The sequence below is a fragment of the Dermacentor albipictus genome, chromosome 9 (assembly GCF_038994185.2).
Source record: "Dermacentor albipictus isolate Rhodes 1998 colony chromosome 9, USDA_Dalb.pri_finalv2, whole genome shotgun sequence".
In the NCBI taxonomy this organism is placed as follows: domain Eukaryota; kingdom Metazoa; phylum Arthropoda; class Arachnida; order Ixodida; family Ixodidae; genus Dermacentor; species Dermacentor albipictus.
The window spans coordinates 63,521,385-63,540,957 of NC_091829.1; the positions used below are offsets into that span (position 1 = coordinate 63,521,385).

Here is a 19,573-nt window from a genome sequence, read left to right on the forward strand (position 1 = left end):
GTTTTTGGTGCAGAGTTTTGCATTTGTAATATATCTGTTTTAATTTCTTATACCAATTTTCAGCAATATATGTAAAAACCATTCTTTTAGTTGCACCGCTGAACTTACATACCTTAAAGGGACTGACAACTGGTCAGAACGTGTTGTGAGACGTTGACGGAAATAAAACGAACATGATTTATAGTGACAAGATCCAGCACGCTGTTAGCGATTTAAGTAGGAATTACAACTGGCAAAGAAAGTCTCAAAAGCCAGTAAGTGGCGAGGCCTGGCTGTGAAATCTTGGTACTGCGAGTCTATTCTATGAGATTACTGTACATAAGTCGACCATTATTAAGCGCAGCATAAGTAATGCTTAAAATCGCAGTTGGTATATTATGAGACACTCCCGCTTTATTCTATGCCTCGGAAATCAAAAGCGCAAGCATGGCTATGCGACACGCTGAACTTTGTATCACGTGTAAAAGCATCGTTTCGTTTTCGATCCGATTGGTTTCGTTTCGACATGTTAAATACCAAAAGAAGTTGGACAGGAAACAACGAAAATACGTAGCTATTATTGCTGAGATACTTTAGCACTTCGGAAGACATGAATCACATGAACGTCGATTTGATAAACAAAATAACACTTTCTCACAGCTACGGCCGCACTTGTCTGCCTCCCATTAATGCCAACGTATAATCATCATCGCACTTGCCTATCACCATTTTCAGCATGCTTTCAGCGAACGACTTCATCCTCGTTGCAGATCGAAAAATCCTGATAAAAAAATGTTCCACGGTGTTTTCCGCGTTAGCATTTCATGACTGGATACTCTGACCGGTAAGCTTTCGATTGCACTAAAAAAGAAAAAAAAAGAAAATGGGTGCAATGAAAATTGGTTGTCAGTCCCTTTAAAGGGCCCCTGAAACGGTTCGGACAAATTTTGTAGGCGCGTAGGGTACAGCTTAAGTAGAACATTCGCACCACAATTTAAGTGAAGCGTTACGTATTAATGGAGCTGCAAGCGATTAGAAGTTACCCTCCTCCCTAGCTATGCTTTTCCTCCTCAACTCGCTCGCCGAGCGAGCGGCGCTAAGCTCCGCCTTCACTGGTTCAGCGTCACGATGCGACGTCACATCGCTCACTTCCGGTTGTTTAGGAGCACGCCCCCTCCCGCGCGAGACCTCTCCGCTAGCCGCTTGGCCGTCGACCGAGAGCTATCGATGCAGCGTGCGTTGCGAGCATTCTGTCGTAGCGCCGAACGTGTCCGGTACTCCGCTAAAAACAGGCAAGCTGGTCATTTCGGAAAATGACTGGAGGCATAAACTCAAGCTGATGAAGGAACTTTAGCATAGACGTACGTGAGCAGCCTGATCGGTCTGCACGATCCAGACACTTGCTGGCGCAGCGCTTAACCAGTCAAACAAAGCGCTAATATTGCTCTAACCAAGTGTAAAGCATTTTAAACATTTATAAATCAACGTGTTGATGATTACACTCCTGCGAAAAATACACACCAGCAGCAAAGAATACACTTCGTTGCTGCTACTGTGTATGGTTGAGCTCTGTGCCACCAGGTGGCTGCACCGTGCAGACCGTTCACATTTGCCCTTCTGCTCATCTCGTGGCTCATCCCGGCACAGTCAAGCGGTCAGACCCTGTCCCTTTGCGCTTGCGTTTGCCCTAATACTGGACTCGCGGTTTGCAGGTCGCTAGGTTTACAGTCCACAAGGCAACAAAGTCGAATCATAGTGCTCGGGAAAAGACTGAGACCGACTCTGACCGCGGAGCTCTCGTCAAAATGGAGTACGTTGTAACACAAGCAGACGACACTTGCTGTGTGCCGGAAGTGCTGAAGTGTACTAAAAAACTATTCTTGTGTATTCTCTTTAAGTTATTTTCTTTTTACAAAAACAAAGTAACTAACATTCTAACTATTACGAGCATCATTTGTTCCCCATAAAGTTGGAAAAATTATCGACCACGCGCCCTGGTCAGCCAATCAGATAGCTCGCCCATGTGACGTAATATGGGTTATTTGCATCATATGGGTAGGGGCGGCTTAAAATTTCGCCGAGCAGTGCGCTGCGATCGGCAGCGATGTGTATTTTTAAAACGTTATAATAAATTACACGCTTTACGCAGAGCACTTAGATGCATCAATCAATGATCAGAAGAACCTACTCTAACGACTCAGTACGTTTGTAGAAAATCGCCAAAATCGTTTCAGGGTCCCTTTAATGCAACATATTTCATTAAACTTGTTTCGGCGGTTGTCTCATCACATGGTTGCATGTTTTCACTTGTATTTGAATAAGGATGTAGGAGTTGTCTGAGACGCAGCGCTTCCTATTCAGCAGACAGTTTCCAGAGCCTGCAGCCCCATGTGACAGAAACTAGCGCCCTCAATGCATGTATACGCAAAAGCGCTTTAGCAAAAAAAAGAAGACATTGTCGTCTCGGGCTTAGACTCAAAGAGAGGGCAAGGATACCTTAATAAAGGGGCTGTATTAGGAGCATGTCGAACAAAAATGAAATCGAATAGGGGACACGCATCCAAAAGTAAAGCTCCTATAGATGGCATTAACCATGGGCATTACACCGATGGCAACCGACTACCCACAGAAAGCACAAAATTCCAGATAACTTATGCTCTGTACGCAGGACCATACCAGGACTCTGCTCATATGCTCTGTACGCAGGACCATACCTTTCTGGAGAAAAGTGTTTGTCACAAATTTTCCACGACAAATACCGGCGGAAATCGTCGACCACTACCGCCACATTGAACGAAGGATAGGAATTAGAAGCAAAATGTCAGCTTTTAAGCTTTGTGCAATATAACACATTTCTTGAGAGGCTGAAAAATCTCACTCTTCACGAATTCACTCTACAGTGTTCTTTTTTCCCGCATAATTATGTGCTTGCCTTGAGCTTTAGTTATCGTTGCATTTGCAATGCTCGTCGGCTGTCACTTGTGCTGTTTAAAAATTATCTCTTCAGGGAGACGGGCGGAGATGGGGTGGGGGAGAGGGCAACTGTAACTTTGAGCGAGTTCTATAGATGACCACTGGCATGATTAGCCTAGCCTCTGTCGTCTGCAGAAAAAAAAAGGTTTCTCTCAGCCTTGTTACGACATCCAACCGGTGCCAGCAGTGTTACGAACTTTCACCGCTGCACCACGATTACGGCTTTGTGGTCCCGTAGCGCTCGTCACCCGTTTCGTGACAGAGCGTTGGTAGCGAAGACTCCGAGCCTGGCGTCGATGAGAATAACAAAAGGGACTTTATACATTATATACAGGTTATCATACAGGACATGAACGGGTCGGCACTGGGGCCGAGTGCTCACAACAACCGCGACTGTTCTCGCACGACGACGTCCGGCGAAAACGCGTGACACATCTCACCCCAGTCGGGAGCGACACTCTCTCCCGGTGGGACGGCGGATCCTGTTTTTCAGGCAGCGCGACGCTGCTTTTATAATCCCCGAGGAACCATTGTCACTCAAACGGCCCAATACAAAGTCAGCACACGACGGTCGTCCGAGGGGTCCAACCAGCGACCGCGCTGGCCACCCGGTTCAAAGTTCGCGCGCGCGGTGACCTCCAGGCAAAGGGAGGTGCGGCGCCGGGCTGTCTGGCACACGCTGACACGTCCAAACTTGCGGCTCGCCGAGGCTTCTCCCGCACGCTGCCTGACGGCTCAGCATCTTGACTTGTGAAGGGAGAATTAGGGCGCTCGCAGGATAGATTCTGCATCTTGCAGATTCGGAATCCGGGCTTGTGGTAATGGCACAACAGCATCCCCGCCCTCAGATAAGGCGCCGGGAAGACGAGCTGCCTCCACGTGGCTCGGATGCCAGGCGCGCACGTTCGTCAGGCTCGTCCAAGTTCACGTCCAGTGTCGGGACGCCAGGTAACTTCACGTGCCCAGGTCCGACTCGCCAGGACAGGAGCTCTGCTCACCACGTCGTCGCCAAGGCACCTTGACCAGCTCCGCTCGGGTCGTTCCTAAGACCTTGCTTCTCGCCACTGGTCCCGCTTGGTCGTTCTGCAGCTTGCAAAACCGACCGGCAAAAGGCAACACCCAACACTAACAAGTGCCCTCTGTCTCCCGTCAAACACCAGACAAGGCCATAATTCAAATCAACCTAACTAAATTGCTATCCCTCTTTTTGCTCCCGCTGCAACAAGAGGCAGGTGTACGATCTAGCACACAAGGCTCAAACAATCAGTTTTCAAATCAACAACACAACAAAATAGAAACAATTATTAATCAGCAATAATAATTACAAGTAGAATGGTCCCCTTGAAATCACTTGGACCGAAAACATACTTCTGAGGAAGCAAATGAGGTCATTCATTTTTCCCGGCGATATTTTCGCGGAATCTGAAGCTGCTTATATTTGCGACCCTGCTTATCCGTGTAGCGGCGGTACGATAAGCCAGATTCTTTGCCAAATGAAACCCCCTTTTTTTTCACTCCCCGTTTGACGCTCTTCCTCAGATCGCCTAGTGAACAATCTTCCTGTTGTTCGCGAATCCGAGTTTCCCTTTCAACTGCAGCCTGCTCCTGCCAGCTGGCGGAAACCGGAGCGAGTGTGGAGCCCGCGTCGCCTAATTGCGGCGTCGCGTCTCTATCGCGGCTAGCACTGCACGCGTCACTCCCACTCACCTCCAGGACCCGCTCGTCTAGGTCAGCGTCCGAGCTCTGCCTCTCCCGTGACTGCTCGCCACTCAAGTTACCTTGATCAGTCCGTGTGCCGCACCGCCTTTCGCTCACCGACGCTAAGTCAAGTTCCCTCGACAGCGGGCGCGCTTTGGATCGCGTGGGGGCCATGTACGCCACGTCGGCAAAGAATGATTTGCCCTGATCCCTCAGCAGCTGCTCCGAGCTATTTGAGAAGAGGTAGGAAAATTGCTCCGGGAGGGCGGCTGACACAGCGGCTTCGGTGTTAAGTTTCCCAAACTCTCCTTCAATGATAACCGTTGCGATCGGTAAACAGACACTCTCCTTCTCGGCCACTTGCCGTATCCTAACGCACTCTCCAGTAAAATCACTCGAGGAGACGAAAGACGGGTGAACAACGTCCATAGTTGCTGCAGAGTCCCGCAGTGCTCGGCACTTCTTGCCGTTTACCTTAATTTCCTGCACATAGGGCTCCAATAGACGTATGTTCTTGTGAGTTTCCTGTATCGTTGCAAAAGCAATTCTCTCTGGGCAGCTTGCAGCGATGTGCCCTTGCTTTTTGCAATTGTAGCAGGTTAACGGTTTCCGTTTTTCAAAAGAACGCGTCATTTCGTTTCGCTGTTTCGGACCATCGTCATCATTCTGAGATGCATTCTGTCCATCCCTTACAGTTTCTTTGGGAAGCGACTCGTCTTCCCGAAACTCGCGACGCGTGATTTCCTTCCGTTCGTCGGGCTTTCCGTAAAACCCATCTCTTCTATCTGCTTTTTCTATGCGCACTGCCTTGCTGTGCAAGCTGCGGCGGGTGTAATACTCTTCCGCTAACTCTGCTGCCTTGTTTAGCTTAACCTCCTTTAGCCTATCTTGCAGCCAGAGCGGGACATCCTCATCAATGCAACGGTAGAACTGCTCCAACGCGATGCATTCGACAATTTTGTCGCGGTCGTCGTAAACCTCTTCGCCCTTCAGCCATTCCACCAGGTCGGCTTTTAGACGAAACGCGAAGTCAACATTCGACTCCTTACCCTTTTTTGCATACCGGAACCTCTGCCGGAAAGCTTCGGGCGACAATTTGTACTTCCGCAGTAGCGCTTCCTTCACATCACTGTAGCTCTCAAACGCCTCTTTCGATAAGCAAGTTATTACGTCTGATGCCTCCCCAGGAAGCAACGCTAACAGATTCTGTGCCCAGAGGGATCGCTCAATGCTATTCCGTTCGCACACGTGCTCAAATTTCACGAGGTATTTGGCCATATCCTCTCCGACGACAAAGGGTGGAAGTTGATCGCGTATTCTTGGAACATTAGAAGTGAGACTAGGCGCTGGCGAGCTATTTCGGGTCTCCAACTCTTTCATTTTAAGCTCGTGCTCACGAATCTCTCTCCTTTCCTCCACGCAACGTTCCTTCTCCCTCTTTTCCTCCTCGCGACGTTGCTGTTCTCTCCTTTCCTCCTTTTCCTCCTCGCGACGTTGCTGTTCTCTCCTTTCCCGCTCGCAACGTTCCTTCTCCTCCCTTTCCCGACGTTCATTGATATCCGCCCAGGCCTCTGCGGCTTCCTCCGCCGTTACGTCCCCAGTCCTCATGACCTCAAGGATCGCATTCTTTCTTTTGGTCGAGCCCAACTCAATGCCCAACTCCTCACAAATTTCGAGAAGTTCCTTCACCTTGTACTTCTCCATCGTTCACACTGTCCTCCTGCTGTTTACCCTTTTTGAATATACCTGCCGTACGCTACTATAACACTACTAGTAAGACATATGCAAGTATTTCACACACTGCCCTGTTTACCCCCTCAGCATCCCCTGGTTTTCAAAACACTCTTACTAGGCTTGAAACACACAAGGTTATCACAATGCAACACCAAATCCTTCCCTAAGCTACTATAACCTGTGTCAGAGAAAGTCTGGTGTTTGAGGTAAACTTCAGGCACTCACCGCGCCGAGGTAGCTGATGCCGGTCAATCCCGTAGCTGCCATCCACTGTTACGACATCCAACCGGTGCCAGCAGTGTTACGAACTTTCACCGCTGCACCACGATTACGGCTTTGTGGTCCCGTAGCGCTCGTCACCCGTTTCGTGACAGAGCGTTGGTAGCGAAGACTCCGAGCCTGGCGTCGATGAGAATAACAAAGGGACTTTATACATTATATACAGGTTATCATACAGGACATGAACGGGTCGGCACTGGGGCCGAGTGCTCACAACAACCGCGACTGTTCTCGCACGACGACGTCCGGCGAAAACGCGTGACACATCTCACCCCAGTCGGGAGCGACACTCTCTCCCGGTGGGACGGCGGATCCTGTTTTTCAGGCAGCGCGACGCTGCTTTTATAATCCCCGAGGAACCATTGTCACTCAAACGGCCCAATACAAAGTCAGCACACGACGGTCGTCCGAGGGGTCCAACCAGCGACCGCGCTGGCCACCCGGTTCAAAGTTCGCGCGCGCGGTGACCTCCAGGCAAAGGGAGGTGCGGCGCCGGGCTGTCTGGCACACGCTGACACGTCCAAACTTGCGGCTCGCCGAGGCTTCTCCCGCACGCTGCCTGACGGCTCAGCATCTTGACTTGTGAAGGGAGAATTAGGGCGCTCGCAGGATAGATTCTGCATCTTGCAGATTCGGAATCCGGGCTTGTGGTAATGGCACAACAGCCTGTCTTGGATAACTACTACTTTGCGTCGACCGACTTTGTTCTACACCTGCAGATTTCTTTAAAACACCGCTATGGTCTCCCAACCTATGTTTTTCTTCCCAGACACCCATTCCGTTAACATCACCAGGTATTTTGTTTCACGCATAACATGACCTGGCAAGTTGCACTACCTCATCTTCATCTATATAGATGAAATATCAGCAACAAAGTTTGCTTTTTCAATTCAAAGTGGCACGTTCCCGGTTCTGAAAATTACATATATCATTTTTTAATTGCTTGTCGCACATAGTTTAGTCCTTATCGCCGCCCTTACTTTTGATATCGTGGCAAATAAGCCAGATGAATGTAGAGATAAGGAAATTAGCAGGTGTCATATGGATTCGACTGACGCAGGACAGTAGCTACATGGAAATCACTGGACGCTACTGTAGGCGTCCAGAGACAAATTTCAGCTGTGCTTACGGTGCTGCTATCGCGCATCAAGATGAAGATGCCACGGCTGAAAGGAAGCTTCTGGTGAAATTCATGCGGACCCCTGCGGTTACAAGCTAAACTTCAATATGGAAGCTCAAAATACAACATGTGTTATGTGCTAAGGTACACGTTACGAGCCTGAAGAGTAAGTGTAAGCTTTGGAACAAGTGCTATTAAATTAACGTTTACTCTAAACCTTAGCTTTCTGATCAACCAAGTTTCTGATCACATTCAGCAAGCGCGTATGAGAGCTGATTTTGTGATGATGATCAGAGATTTACAGAACCTTCTGCGTGCATTGTAAAACACGGATTCTTTGCAGACATGAGGATACTAGAAGTGGAGCAAGTACGTGCAGGTAGTACATATGGCATCTATTACCCTTCACCTACTTTAACGCGTCGCTTGAGCGTTCTGTATTAGATGGATAAAAACGCAAAGCGACTGAGACAAGGACGAGAAGAAACACAAGACTACATGACAAGCGTTGACCAACAACTGGGCTTATTTGCACAAAGACTTGACTTTTATATTCACAGAAGTTCGCCATATCCTATCACCAGTTAACCGACAAAGATGGTCATCACATGTTCGAAATATATCCAATACATACTGAGCGACGCTGAGACTGCTTTGCTCGATAGGTTGATTCAGGTTTTAGCTGATTCACCCTCTTGTGAAAGTTTCCGTATCTCTGCTGGTAATCTTCTCGTCTTAGACGCAAGCTCAAGTTAAATGACGAATGTATAGCTTTCTTTTGCGTGTTGCGCGTTTCATCTTTGATTGTTTGTTTTACTGTACAGTGACTCAACGAAGCAGTGTACTTCTCGAAAGGTGATAGTAAAATGAGCGTGCTTATTTTTGGCGTTGCTGTTGTTGGCGTTGGTCGTTTAGCGCGATATGTTCGCGCAAGGACGGTATCTGGATATATTTCGAACTCGTGGGATCACATTTGTCTTTGAACTGGTGGTGTGACACGGCAAACTTCTGCGCATATACTAGGCAGGGCTTAGTGCAAATAAAACAAGTTGTTAGTCAGCGGTTGTTATGCAGCTTTGCTGTTTCTTCTTGTTCTCGTCTCAATCGCATTGCGGTTTTTATGCAAGTATGAAACAGCTCGCCCAACTCAACGTTCTACTACTAAATGATAATTTTGGTTTGCTGAAATTATGCTGCAGCGACGAGTGGATCGTAAGTAGACCCTCTTTCTGTCCACCATTTTATTTTGTGGGTTACGTTATGAAAGCAGTCTTGATATGTCTTTGGGAAGTCATATTGCACCTCCTTACGTCAACGTGACAGGATCTTTCGGCTGAGCCTTTGTACAACTCAGAACAAACTTCGCTTTAGAAACATTGGCGTGAAGTAGTGCTGACAGACTGTGAAACCAGTTTTTCCCTAACTCGGCGTAAAATTTTCTAGATTTCCCTAGATTTTCGCAAGGTACGGTTGTTCAGTTTGTCAGCATGTTTTCTGTAAAAAAAAATGTGGTATTGCAAGTGGAGTGCAAACTTTATAGTTTGAAGATATTTGTATGCTTTCTTTCAAATACTGAAATAACGGCGGCAATGCAGTAAAGCTGAAATGCTGATTCATACCGAAGCATGAGTTCGCCCCGTAATGGCAGCGTGATCTTCCCGAGACTAGAATAGCTTTGCCGAAGCTAAGAAAGCAAATAAAGTACGACGCTGCAGTGTTGTTGCCGGATAATTAAAATGCACATGAGCCAATGCTAGATGTGTTCTGCACAAGAAGGAACAAGTCGTTCCAATGCCCTTGCCACTCACCACCTTAGAGTAGTACGCGACAGCACCGATCCTTAGCGTCGGCTGAAAACTACTCTCAAAAATATTTCTGAAAAAGATGACTTCACTTCCGTGCTCAGTGCCTCTAACCGACATAAGTTCCCAGACATGTGTGTCACCTGTGCTAGAACAGCTAACCGTTCTGCTTGAGGCCATATTGGCAGAAAAAGACCGTTAGCACCTTGCTCTACACGCAAGACACATTTGGACAACAACGAAATGCCCAGATCGACACGGATTCTTATTCGAATGGTAAGAAACGTGGGTGCCAGACTCCTTTTAGAGAATGTTATAGTGTCAAAACAGTTTGCCACTTCCCGAAACTAATGTAAAAGACGTGCCAGAAAATTTTGCTGCATTGCATGTATAGTGAAGCAACATCACATCCCTTAAGCAGCTACGCGATGCCTCTCCGTCTTCTCTCGCGCGCAAGGGAGCTAACGGGTAAATGTGCGCACGCTAGGATCGAGTAAGGGGGGGGGGGTGCCGGTGAGCGTGATTCTCCTGTTCTATTCAGGCCGCGGCTGTGCATAGCGTGGCTGAGTGTGGTATTGCGCACGGTATGTCGGAGGTAATCTGCACTGGGTGAAAAGCAGGCGACCAGAGATAACTTTTGGCTTCGTGTGCGCTGTGCTCTCGCACTCCTAATTTCCGTTGAAGCGACAGGCACCACGGAGGGCGATCTCGCTCGCCGCTGCCGGCGCTCTTCATGACGTCAGCGTTGTGACAGCGAGCGATCGCAGTCACCGAGTAAGATGTGTTCGCGTTTGCCTGTGCGCGCGTGACACCGTGTTTGACACTGCGACTTTTTTTTTTGCTGTTTACGTGAAGGTTAGTTTGGAAGTGCAAGTGAAGTTTGGCTGCACGCAGAGTGTTGCGGAGTGTTGCCTTTTCTCGCATGAAGAGAAACAAGTGCTGTGGCCGGGCTAGACGCGCAAAAGCCATGTTCCACTGAGTGTGGGTACGGAACGAGACGCCCATCCACATGGTTCACTGAAAATAATCTCAGTCATATATTCAATCTACCTTATACTCACAACCAACAGATGTTGCAAAAAGAATTCGGATTACCCTGAGGATTACCCTGTCTTGTAATATTCTGCAGAAAATATGGCTGCCTTACTCACCGAAAGTTGCAGTGTAAAAGCCTAGCCTCGGTGTCGGATACCTTGAAGACACATTTCCGTGGGTACACGACATCTATGCTGTCGCGAGGTTTCACCGCCTAACATTTTCCGCCCCCTGAATGATTTAAGGAAACAAATAACTTGTTGTCCGTGTAATTCTACGTTTAAAATATCCCCAAGCGTTTAATTCCTTGCAGAGAACATGCGTTTTTCCGCTCTGTACGCCGGTACGAAATGGAGGGCTGCATACATGTCCCTTACTACCGTTGCCGGGTGGATTCCCTTAACAAAATAAATCTCTTTGTGTATTTGTAACAACGCATGCCTAAAAAGCAGGCTTCTCCACAAAAAAAGAACCTTTGTGTTTTGCCACTAGTTCATTAATATAAGACGGGGAGGCCATATATAGGTTATTCATTTAGATATATTGCGATCTTGAGGCCTGTACAGAGTGGAATAGCATGTATAACCTTAGTTTCGATAATTAGCTAAAAACAAAAATAAACGTAGCTGCAAAGTGTAGCGCGTCCGTTTATCAGTTGGCTCATAAACAAGGCAATAGAAACTTGAAAATTTCTATCAGGAGATACGCGTCTCAGTTAAAAGCAATGGGAAGTGAAAACACGCAGCTGCACAAAATAAAAAAAAATAAAGTAGAGGGAGACGCTAATCCAACATTTATAGGTACGGGGAAAATAAAAAAGAAAACATAAAAAAAACCTAGAGCACTTTACTAGAGTTGTGGTTCAGTTGCAGAACAATGCGTCAGTACACATTTTTCAGATGGCTCAAGAGAATCCACTTAAATTCTATCACGCAGCAGCTGATTCCACTGCTCGTTTTACATGGAGGAGTGCAGCGATTCACATTTCGTGTTGGCCAAACGGTTTCTCCTCCAATTTACGAGTTTTGCATATTTTCTACAAATTGAAATAAACATCTGAAGTAAGTTGAACATTACAGGCACCCCGATGAGGTCATAGTCGTGGCGGCTATTCTCGTGGTCCTCTTCATTGTTGGCCTCGTGTACTACATGACGACCTCCGGTGAGTGACACACTTTTCCATGCAGCGTCTAAAAGACACCGAAAGGTTTTTCAAGTTTGTGACGCTTTAGTCGGTGCCGAGAACTCCAGTTGGACGCAAGCAACTGAGCTGGCGAATTCACTGACCTGCTGCCCGGTATCTTCAAGTCATCGTGCCGATATTTGTAGCATCAAGGCGCCTCTTGGCAACCACGGAGCTTTCCGCCGGCACCTCATTCCCTATGCCCTAAATTTTCTAAAAATATATGGCTCAAATTGAATATATACTTCTGCAGTAAACAGAGTACAACTATGCCTTTTAATTGCAACAAATATCATGACAATTGGTGAAGTGGGTGGCGAATATAACAATTTCTCTAATTCCCTGTATTTAAGAGTGGAGATTCCGGGCTAACGATTTCTACCGTGGGTGGGCCGACATGTATTTGACTCTTCAGTGTCTTGCGGTAAATGCAGGCCCTAGACCTCTAAACCCGAGAAAAAGAAATATAGCGACGAGCCTCAGAGCGCTTCAACCAATTTATTATCATAGCTTCTTAAAGAGCTAGTTTCAATTCCGTTTCCCACGAGGTCACTGTGTCGTGACATCATGAGTCACGTGCGCACAGCACATTGAGACGCTTCGACCCTCACTGCAACTCGCTCGGTCACCTCCTATGCTGCTACTCATTGGGAGGACCGCCGACGTATCAGCAGGGCAGATGGTTGCAGGCGAGCCGGGTATAGTGTCAAGACGTTGCAATGTCCTTCCATCACGTGACGATGGCATGCGTCATGACGTCACGATGTGGCAGAAACGATGCCGAGACTGGCTGCAGACAAAGCTGTTGACGTATTTATGTAATGGAAGGCTTGCGAGTATGTTTTCCAACGTTTACAGGTTCCACAGCTGAATTTACGTAAGAAATGAACAATAGAAAATACGTCAGTACGTATTCAAATTGCCAGTGTGAACGCGTTACGGGTGCCTTCTTTTATTGCGGTGGTTCTAATGCGGTAACATATTGATCGTTACAATCTTTCAACTACCTTTATCCAGAAATTGAGTAGCAAAGAGTGCGGGCATTTGTTAAACCGAAGATGCAGAGCGTGTGCCGATTCCATCTGCATATAGTCACACCAAAGTGTGGATTGTTTGTTTGTTACTAGGCTCTCAAAACGTTCTCTCTCAATTGTACAAGCACCGATCGCCGGCCTCTTTCAAATCGTAATCAAAACGGTTACCTAAAGTATATAATAGTGCTGTTTCCACTATAAACTTAGTCGGCCCATGTTTATTTGTTGATTACAGTCCAAGGTATTGTGCGCCTCTTTGTAGCTAGTGCTGTGGATGCTGAACACTATTAGTTGCCACAGGGAATTTGAAAAGAAAAAAAAGAGAAAGGCAGTTAATAACAGTGAATAACAAGCGCTTGGGGCATAAATAGAAAGGACAGCTACGGTGAAAATAAATATTGCCCGTATGGTACGCGTGCAATCGTCCTCCGAGTCAATATTTATTTTTGTCTTAACACGGGCTCCGCCATTAGATCAGCCTAGTCGCATCGCGGCGCTGACATAGCGCAGGATTCGGCTGGCAGGCCACGTTATCCCCATTGGAAATGTACCACGTTTTCGCCGTTCGCTTTCTTTTCTCTACGCGAGCGGAGGAACACTATTGCTAGGACTGCTTGCTTTCTTCGATTCGCTGCAGCTTAGCAGAATTTGGGAATGATTGTCGATAGAGGCATACATTTTCCCTGCTTCTAAGGTGTTCTTTGGCGAAATACCACAGGTTTTGTGCTCGCCTCGCTCTATTTATCACCCGATCGGGGAAGAATTTATGGGCCTGTTTTGGAGCTGATGGCTAGCAATTAACAAAAAAAAATGTTTATTGTCGGTTTGATGTTTGATCGCCAGTTGAAAGTGATAAGGTTTTGTTTTATACCTAAAAAGTTTTCAAGCCTATCAAATCTTGAATAGAGAGAGAGAGAGAGAGAGAGAGAGAGCGCAAATGATAAATGAAAGGTAGGGAGGTTAACCAGGACTGAGCCCGGTTGCCTACGTAATCATGGCGTGCGTCATGACGTGATCACGTCATGACGCACGCCATGAGGTGATTATGACGCAAATCTTGAGTAGGTTTGTACGGAATACGGGGGCCTAGTTCGACGAGATGTGAATGGGAGCCCATTAGAACGTAAACCGTTTTTAAATGCCCTTGGAAGACCTTGAACAAAGGAAAGTTTGCAATGCATGAAAGGTAATTGTTATAAGTCACATCGCGCGCTCATTGCTTGGAGCGGAAATATGCGAGAACAAATATTCAAAATGCTGTTTATTGATGAAGAAAGGCAACATCACAACGACTATAACAAAGGACGATCAGGGCTTGAAAAAGTTGCTTTACATTTAACGTGCAGGTGATTTAGGACGACTCCCGCTGCGTAAAAGGTCACAGAGCAAATGTACAGAGACAAGGGGCTATTACCTTTCACCTATTACACTGACTTTGATTTGCTTTAGGGCTGATGCCGGGGCGTGTAATGTGTTTTCTCACAGCGCCGCTGTTCTCGGCACTGTTTTTCTTACGGTCTCATGGTTATATTCACGTGAGTGTAATGACACCTTCTGCCCATAGTCTCATTAGAATACTGCGTCATCGGAGTGAAACGTAAGAAAGTAAACACTCTGTTTCACCTCACCGATGGCCTCCGTGCAGCCACAGTTATCGCTGGCGAGGCGCACTTCATGGCGCTGGAAGGCGTCAACGATCACACGATGACTGGCTCCCTCGACACCAAGCCGAGACGACTGGAAGCAGCGCCAAAGTCGAGGAAAGCCAAGGCGAGGCCAGAGGTGACCCGAATGCAAGAGGGGCCTTATTCCGGTGAGTCCTGTAAAGCAACAAGCAATAAGCAATAAATAAATAAAGAAAAACAGAAGAAATTGCAGACTTCAGAGACTCCTCTGGCACTTAAGTCGCTGCGACAGCTGCAGGCTCTGAAAACGCAGACCGGTGTTGAGAACGAATTTGCGATGCGAACATCACTGTCCTCTTCCGTCACAGTCTACTACTTGCCTGCTGTGGCATCCGAGACACATGCAGATGCACCACCACTCTCGGAGCCTGTGTGTTGTTCGGAACTTTGAGTAGATTAACAAGTGCGAAAGCTGCGAGAAGGCCCAGTGGTTAGCGTCTGTGACGATAAACTGTTGAGTATCGTGCCCTCTTCTATCAGCGACGGTCTCTGCATGGTCTTCCAGGTTTGTGCACCTTTGCAAGGTTATCCTCCAGGTGACTATGCATATGGAGGTTTTTAAAAAGTAATTTGTTGTTTGATAACGCGAAACAAAGATTCGCTCACTGACATTGCCTTGTGGAACTAAATTCTGTGCTATACGATCCCGAATATAGGTGGTATTGGAGTGTGTCTTAGCGCGAGTAATGTATTAGTGGGGTTGAGCAAAGTTTCCTGCTAGTTCGACCTATGGAAAGGGTGTAGCTGAGAATGAGGAGGTGGCCTGACTAGGACAGGATAAGGGCGCCAACTTTAGTCTAACAAAGACCGCACAGAAATTTTATTTCGTGACAAATGATGCACCCATTTTGTAACAATTTTGTTCCATTGGAGACCGAAAGCTGAATCCTAATCGCTTCAGGAAGCAGAACATTGAATTATTGCCTAAATAATTTTTGAACATTTCCGAAAATTGGTAACCTTCAAAAGCAATCGAAGCACGACATTTTCAAATTTATAACTCTGCACCAAAAACAGGTATCGCAGTTCTGCAACATAGGTCTGTTACATTATCTAAAGCGTACAAACATGATATAAGATTTTGCAGATCACGTAAAATTGTTGCAACGTCGTTCACGAGGGTTTTGCAAAATCCTACTCGCAAATTAGTGTTAGATGTCAAAGTGGTGTTAATACACCAATTTTGTCCGCTTTACATGTATTATTATATGCAGTGTACAGGATGAGGATATCATTTCCTGTTGCTCAGCTACAATGTTGTGAACTTGCTACCTAAATTTTCTATTCAGTTTTTCAAATTTTGCAATGTATGTAAAAAATGGTATAAATTTAAAATCCGCTGCCTGCACTCACTAGATTCAAACTTTTTCTTTAATATACAACACATTTGATCAAAAGCAGTGCAGTGTGTGTAAAAAAGATAACAATCCTTTTAACGTATCTAGATAGGAGCTCCCGAGCTAAATATTTTTCATAACAGCTTGAACTATTGAAGCCCTGATATTACTAGTTCCCTTTTCCGCACCAAGAACAGATGTCAGAGTTCTGTAAATTGCTTGTGTTATAGCATCTAAAGCGGATAAATCTGGTATATGAGTTTACAGCTTCCGTGTCATTGATGTAATGTCTGCGAGGGTTTCGCAGAAGTCTTGCTCACAAATAAGTGGTATAGTTGAGAGTGACGTAGAGTAACGTAGAGTATCACCAATTGTTTTAAAAGCCTTACTTGCTTCAGTGTACAGAACTGTGCTCTTGCTATTGGTTGCTGAGTTACACAGGTAATAAGTTTATGCTTGAGGATTCAACTTTGAAGACGCAAAACATTTTTGCTGAAACACTGATGGCCTACATGGAAGGTATGCTGACTCTAGTACCCAGACTTATACTATTGCTTCTAAATGCCAGAAATATAATCAAATTCGGTGCAGTGCATTCCGAACAAAATAATTTCTTCCCTCCAACGTATTTATCTAGGACCTCCCGACGTAGTAACTCTTAATAACTTTCGCTGTAAAAATAAATAAAGGCACAGTAGTACTGGTAATGAGTGAAGTTGTCGCGAACTGAGAACAAAGGTTTTCAAAAATCAAGCGATGCTAACAACCGTTTAGGCTTGTCCGGAGAAAGTGTTTTCCCGGTATTTAGCCTGACTATCGAGAATTCGCGTGCACCACAATAAACTATGCTCCGTTATAATTAGGCGTAGAAAAAGTATTCTATTAGGAAGTATCACGATTTTCGGAACTGAAGGTAAGGAACTGAAGCTATACTGTCACAAAATTAGACAAAAGTCTGCTTGTCTTACACAGTGTGCATCATTTAAATACTTATGATATTCCTTGCGTATATTTCCTGCTACCCTACATACTGTTGTCGACCTTGTGGGCATGTACAATAAAAAGTTAGCCCATAAATAACCGCAAATAAACAAAAAGAAGGATTCATAAACGCCAATCATTTACCTATGACGCTAGCTTTAAGCGCTGCTTGATGAAACAGCTTTAGGTGTAATATTCCGACAGCAGTACAGTTTTTTTTATATCACCTTTCAAGGCGAACGGTTGTAGCATTGGTCATGTTCCGTGGCATGGTATGGTATGAAGAACTTTATTTAGGTCCTGAGGGATCAGTCTGGGACTGATGCGGGCCACTCCCACGTCGGTACAGAGAGGCCGAGCCCCTCTGCTATCACACGGGCCCTCTGGACAGCACTGAGTTGGTCCGCCAGCACTTCACTGTGCAGCATTCGCTGCCACCACTGTTCACCTCGAGAACCATCACCGGCCAACGCCAAGCAGCGCCACAGCATGTGTTGTAAATCGAGCAAACCCCCACACTTACTACAATAGACTGAAACCCCGCAGTCCGGATTAATTTTATTCATGATGACAGGGTTAGGGTACGTCCGTGTCTGCAGAAGCCTTAATGTAACCGCCTGCGGCCTATTTAATTTAGGATGTGGCAACGGGAATGCCCTGCGCCCTAAGTAATAGTGCTTGGTGATTTCGTTGTAGGTTAACAGTTGGTCCCTGTACTCAGGAGCGGGAGATCCAACCCCTTCACGGAGTACACGGCACACTAATCCTCGTGCCTCCCTGTGCGCCACCTCGTTGAGGTTACGCGGGGCTCCCTCCACTGTCCCCATGTGCGCCGGGAACCAAGTAACGGTATGCGAAGTGATATCCCTACCCTGCAGCAGTCTGCTAGCCGGTTCCGCAACAAGTCCTCTCGAGAAGGCTGTAATCGCAGATCGCGAGTCGCTAAACACCAAAACTCTTCTAGAATCAATTAGTGCTAGAGCAATAGCCACCTGTTCAGCAACCCCCGGATCTTTGGTATAAATGGAAGCAGCATTTCTAACGCTCCCTTTGCCATCTACTACCACCACCGAATAAGCATTTTTACCATTAATCCTTGCGGCGTCAACAAACGCAGACTCCTCCTCCTGATCCTTTGCCTCTCGCAACAAAGCCCTAGCTCTCGCGACCCGCCTCCCTACATTGTGCACGGGGTGCACATTCCGCGGAAATGGACGAACCATGATATTTGCCCTAAGGTTCACGTTCAAAAAGTTATTAAAAAAATCATAAAAAGTTATCATAAAAAGTTATTATCAAAAAGTTATTACATACTCTCACATATGTTCCGTGGTGTCGTATATTCAAAGCGTATAAATCAGTCATAATGCTGGTACGCGCGACTGCAAAAGTAACGGGCTCCCCATCCCGTTTTGACGTCAGCTTTTCTTCTCAGCTAGCAAACACAGCTGTCAGTACTAAATAATTTTTTTGATTATCCTTTTTTTGTGACTATATAAGTGTGATTATCCCTTGAGTGAGAACTGACGGTAACTCTTCCTTCAGGGTGTGAATTCGGGTGTCAGGGTGCGAATCAGGGTGTGATTCGAAACGAGGGTGTGAATGATATTGGAGGTTGCATTTCTATAGCGCGCGGCGACACATGCAGTTACGTTAGCAATGTTTCCGTATTTCGTGATCTCACTTTCCCTCGATAAAATTTGCAGCAAGTTTTGCTGTAACTTACAGTTGCATAGCAGTAGCGTGTAGTTAAAGTTGTAGTTGGTGCGGTTGCATTCTTGAGTTGAAAACGCGACACAACCTCGAAGGAAGGAATGGAGCTCTCGTGCCTTTTGCTTGTCTCTCATCGACACGTCGTCGCAATTTCATCGATAATACGCAGGAAGTTCATCGCGTGTCAAACAGTAGTGGTGTTCCGTGTGCTTTAAGAGCGCGCAAGGACCTGCTGTTTTGAAACGCTCGCTCTCACGGATGAAAAAAAAAGATCGAAACACACTTCCTGAAACCCAAATGCAATATCTCGCTGTACAATTTCCAAATACGCAATGATGATAAATTTACGAAACGGGTAACGCAGTTATAGAACAGCCGTTTTTAAACAGCGCAAAATAAAAATAAGAAAAAAATATTCCTGCTTAATACAGACATTTTCTCCGGACACTGCGCGACGCTCAATCATTCATAAAACAGTGCCAACTTTACGCGGGAAGAACACGTCCTAAATTCATTCCTGGAAAAGATGGTCGCCAGTTCGTCGGACAGTGAGCAAATGGAGTGTCACTCATCAGTCTCTGCTTGATACGAGAAGCGTACAAGCTGTTCTGGAAGAAACTGCGCCATGGTTCTTTCTCACAAGCCAGAAGTAGTAGCGCTCCTGCTACCATTGAACGCCAGCGGCGGTGACTAATCGTGTATGCACACTTTGCGTCCCTACAGAGTCTGCGCTGCTCTGCGCCCTGACTGCCCCCCAGCGGCTGCCGAGTGGTGCCACAGAGCCAGGCGTGGTCTCGTGGAGGCATCTGCCGGAGCCCGGCGTCTGCGATTACTTCATCCTGGACATCGAGCCGAACGCGGACGGCTCATACGATGGTATTACGCGCAACGTTTCAAAATAAAAAAAGCCCTTTCTGCTGAACCCTGCGGTAGTCCTTTCGTCTTGTAATACTGGGATTAGTGCGATAGTATTACAAGATGCATTATATTGTTACGGAAGGATGAAAGAAGAGAGAGGAC

At 46.4% G+C, this 19,573-nt stretch overlaps 2 protein-coding genes across 10 annotated transcripts in view; one reads left to right on the top strand and one right to left on the bottom strand.

Moving 5' to 3' along the window:
- LOC139050060 (uncharacterized) overlaps positions 1-14,583 on the bottom strand; it is a 54,697-nt gene extending 40,114 nt beyond the window's left edge. For 4 of the 5 annotated variants that reach the window (XR_011508757.1, XM_070526235.1, XM_070526234.1 and 1 more), the window contains exon 1: positions 14,466-14,575. The gene's annotated coding sequence lies outside the window, so the exon portion shown is untranslated. Of the gene's footprint in view, positions 1-14,465 lie in introns of all 5 variants that reach the window. The other variant, XM_070526233.1, reaches the window with a different exon arrangement.
- The window catches only part of LOC139050057 (uncharacterized), a 45,078-nt gene that overhangs the window by 2,963 nt on the left and 22,542 nt on the right, over positions 1-19,573 (top strand). For 3 of the 5 annotated variants that reach the window (XM_070526226.1, XM_070526230.1, XM_070526227.1), the window contains exons 3-7: positions 8,127-8,162; positions 8,983-8,995; positions 11,700-11,782; positions 14,483-14,650; positions 19,277-19,429. In XM_070526226.1, coding sequence (XP_070382327.1) covers positions 8,127-8,162; positions 8,983-8,995; positions 11,700-11,782; positions 14,483-14,650; positions 19,277-19,429 — 453 coding nt within the window. The remainder of the gene's footprint in view (positions 1-8,126; positions 8,163-8,982; positions 8,996-11,699; positions 11,783-14,482; positions 14,651-19,276; positions 19,430-19,573) is intronic. The other 2 variants (XM_070526229.1, XM_070526228.1) reach the window with 1 other exon arrangement.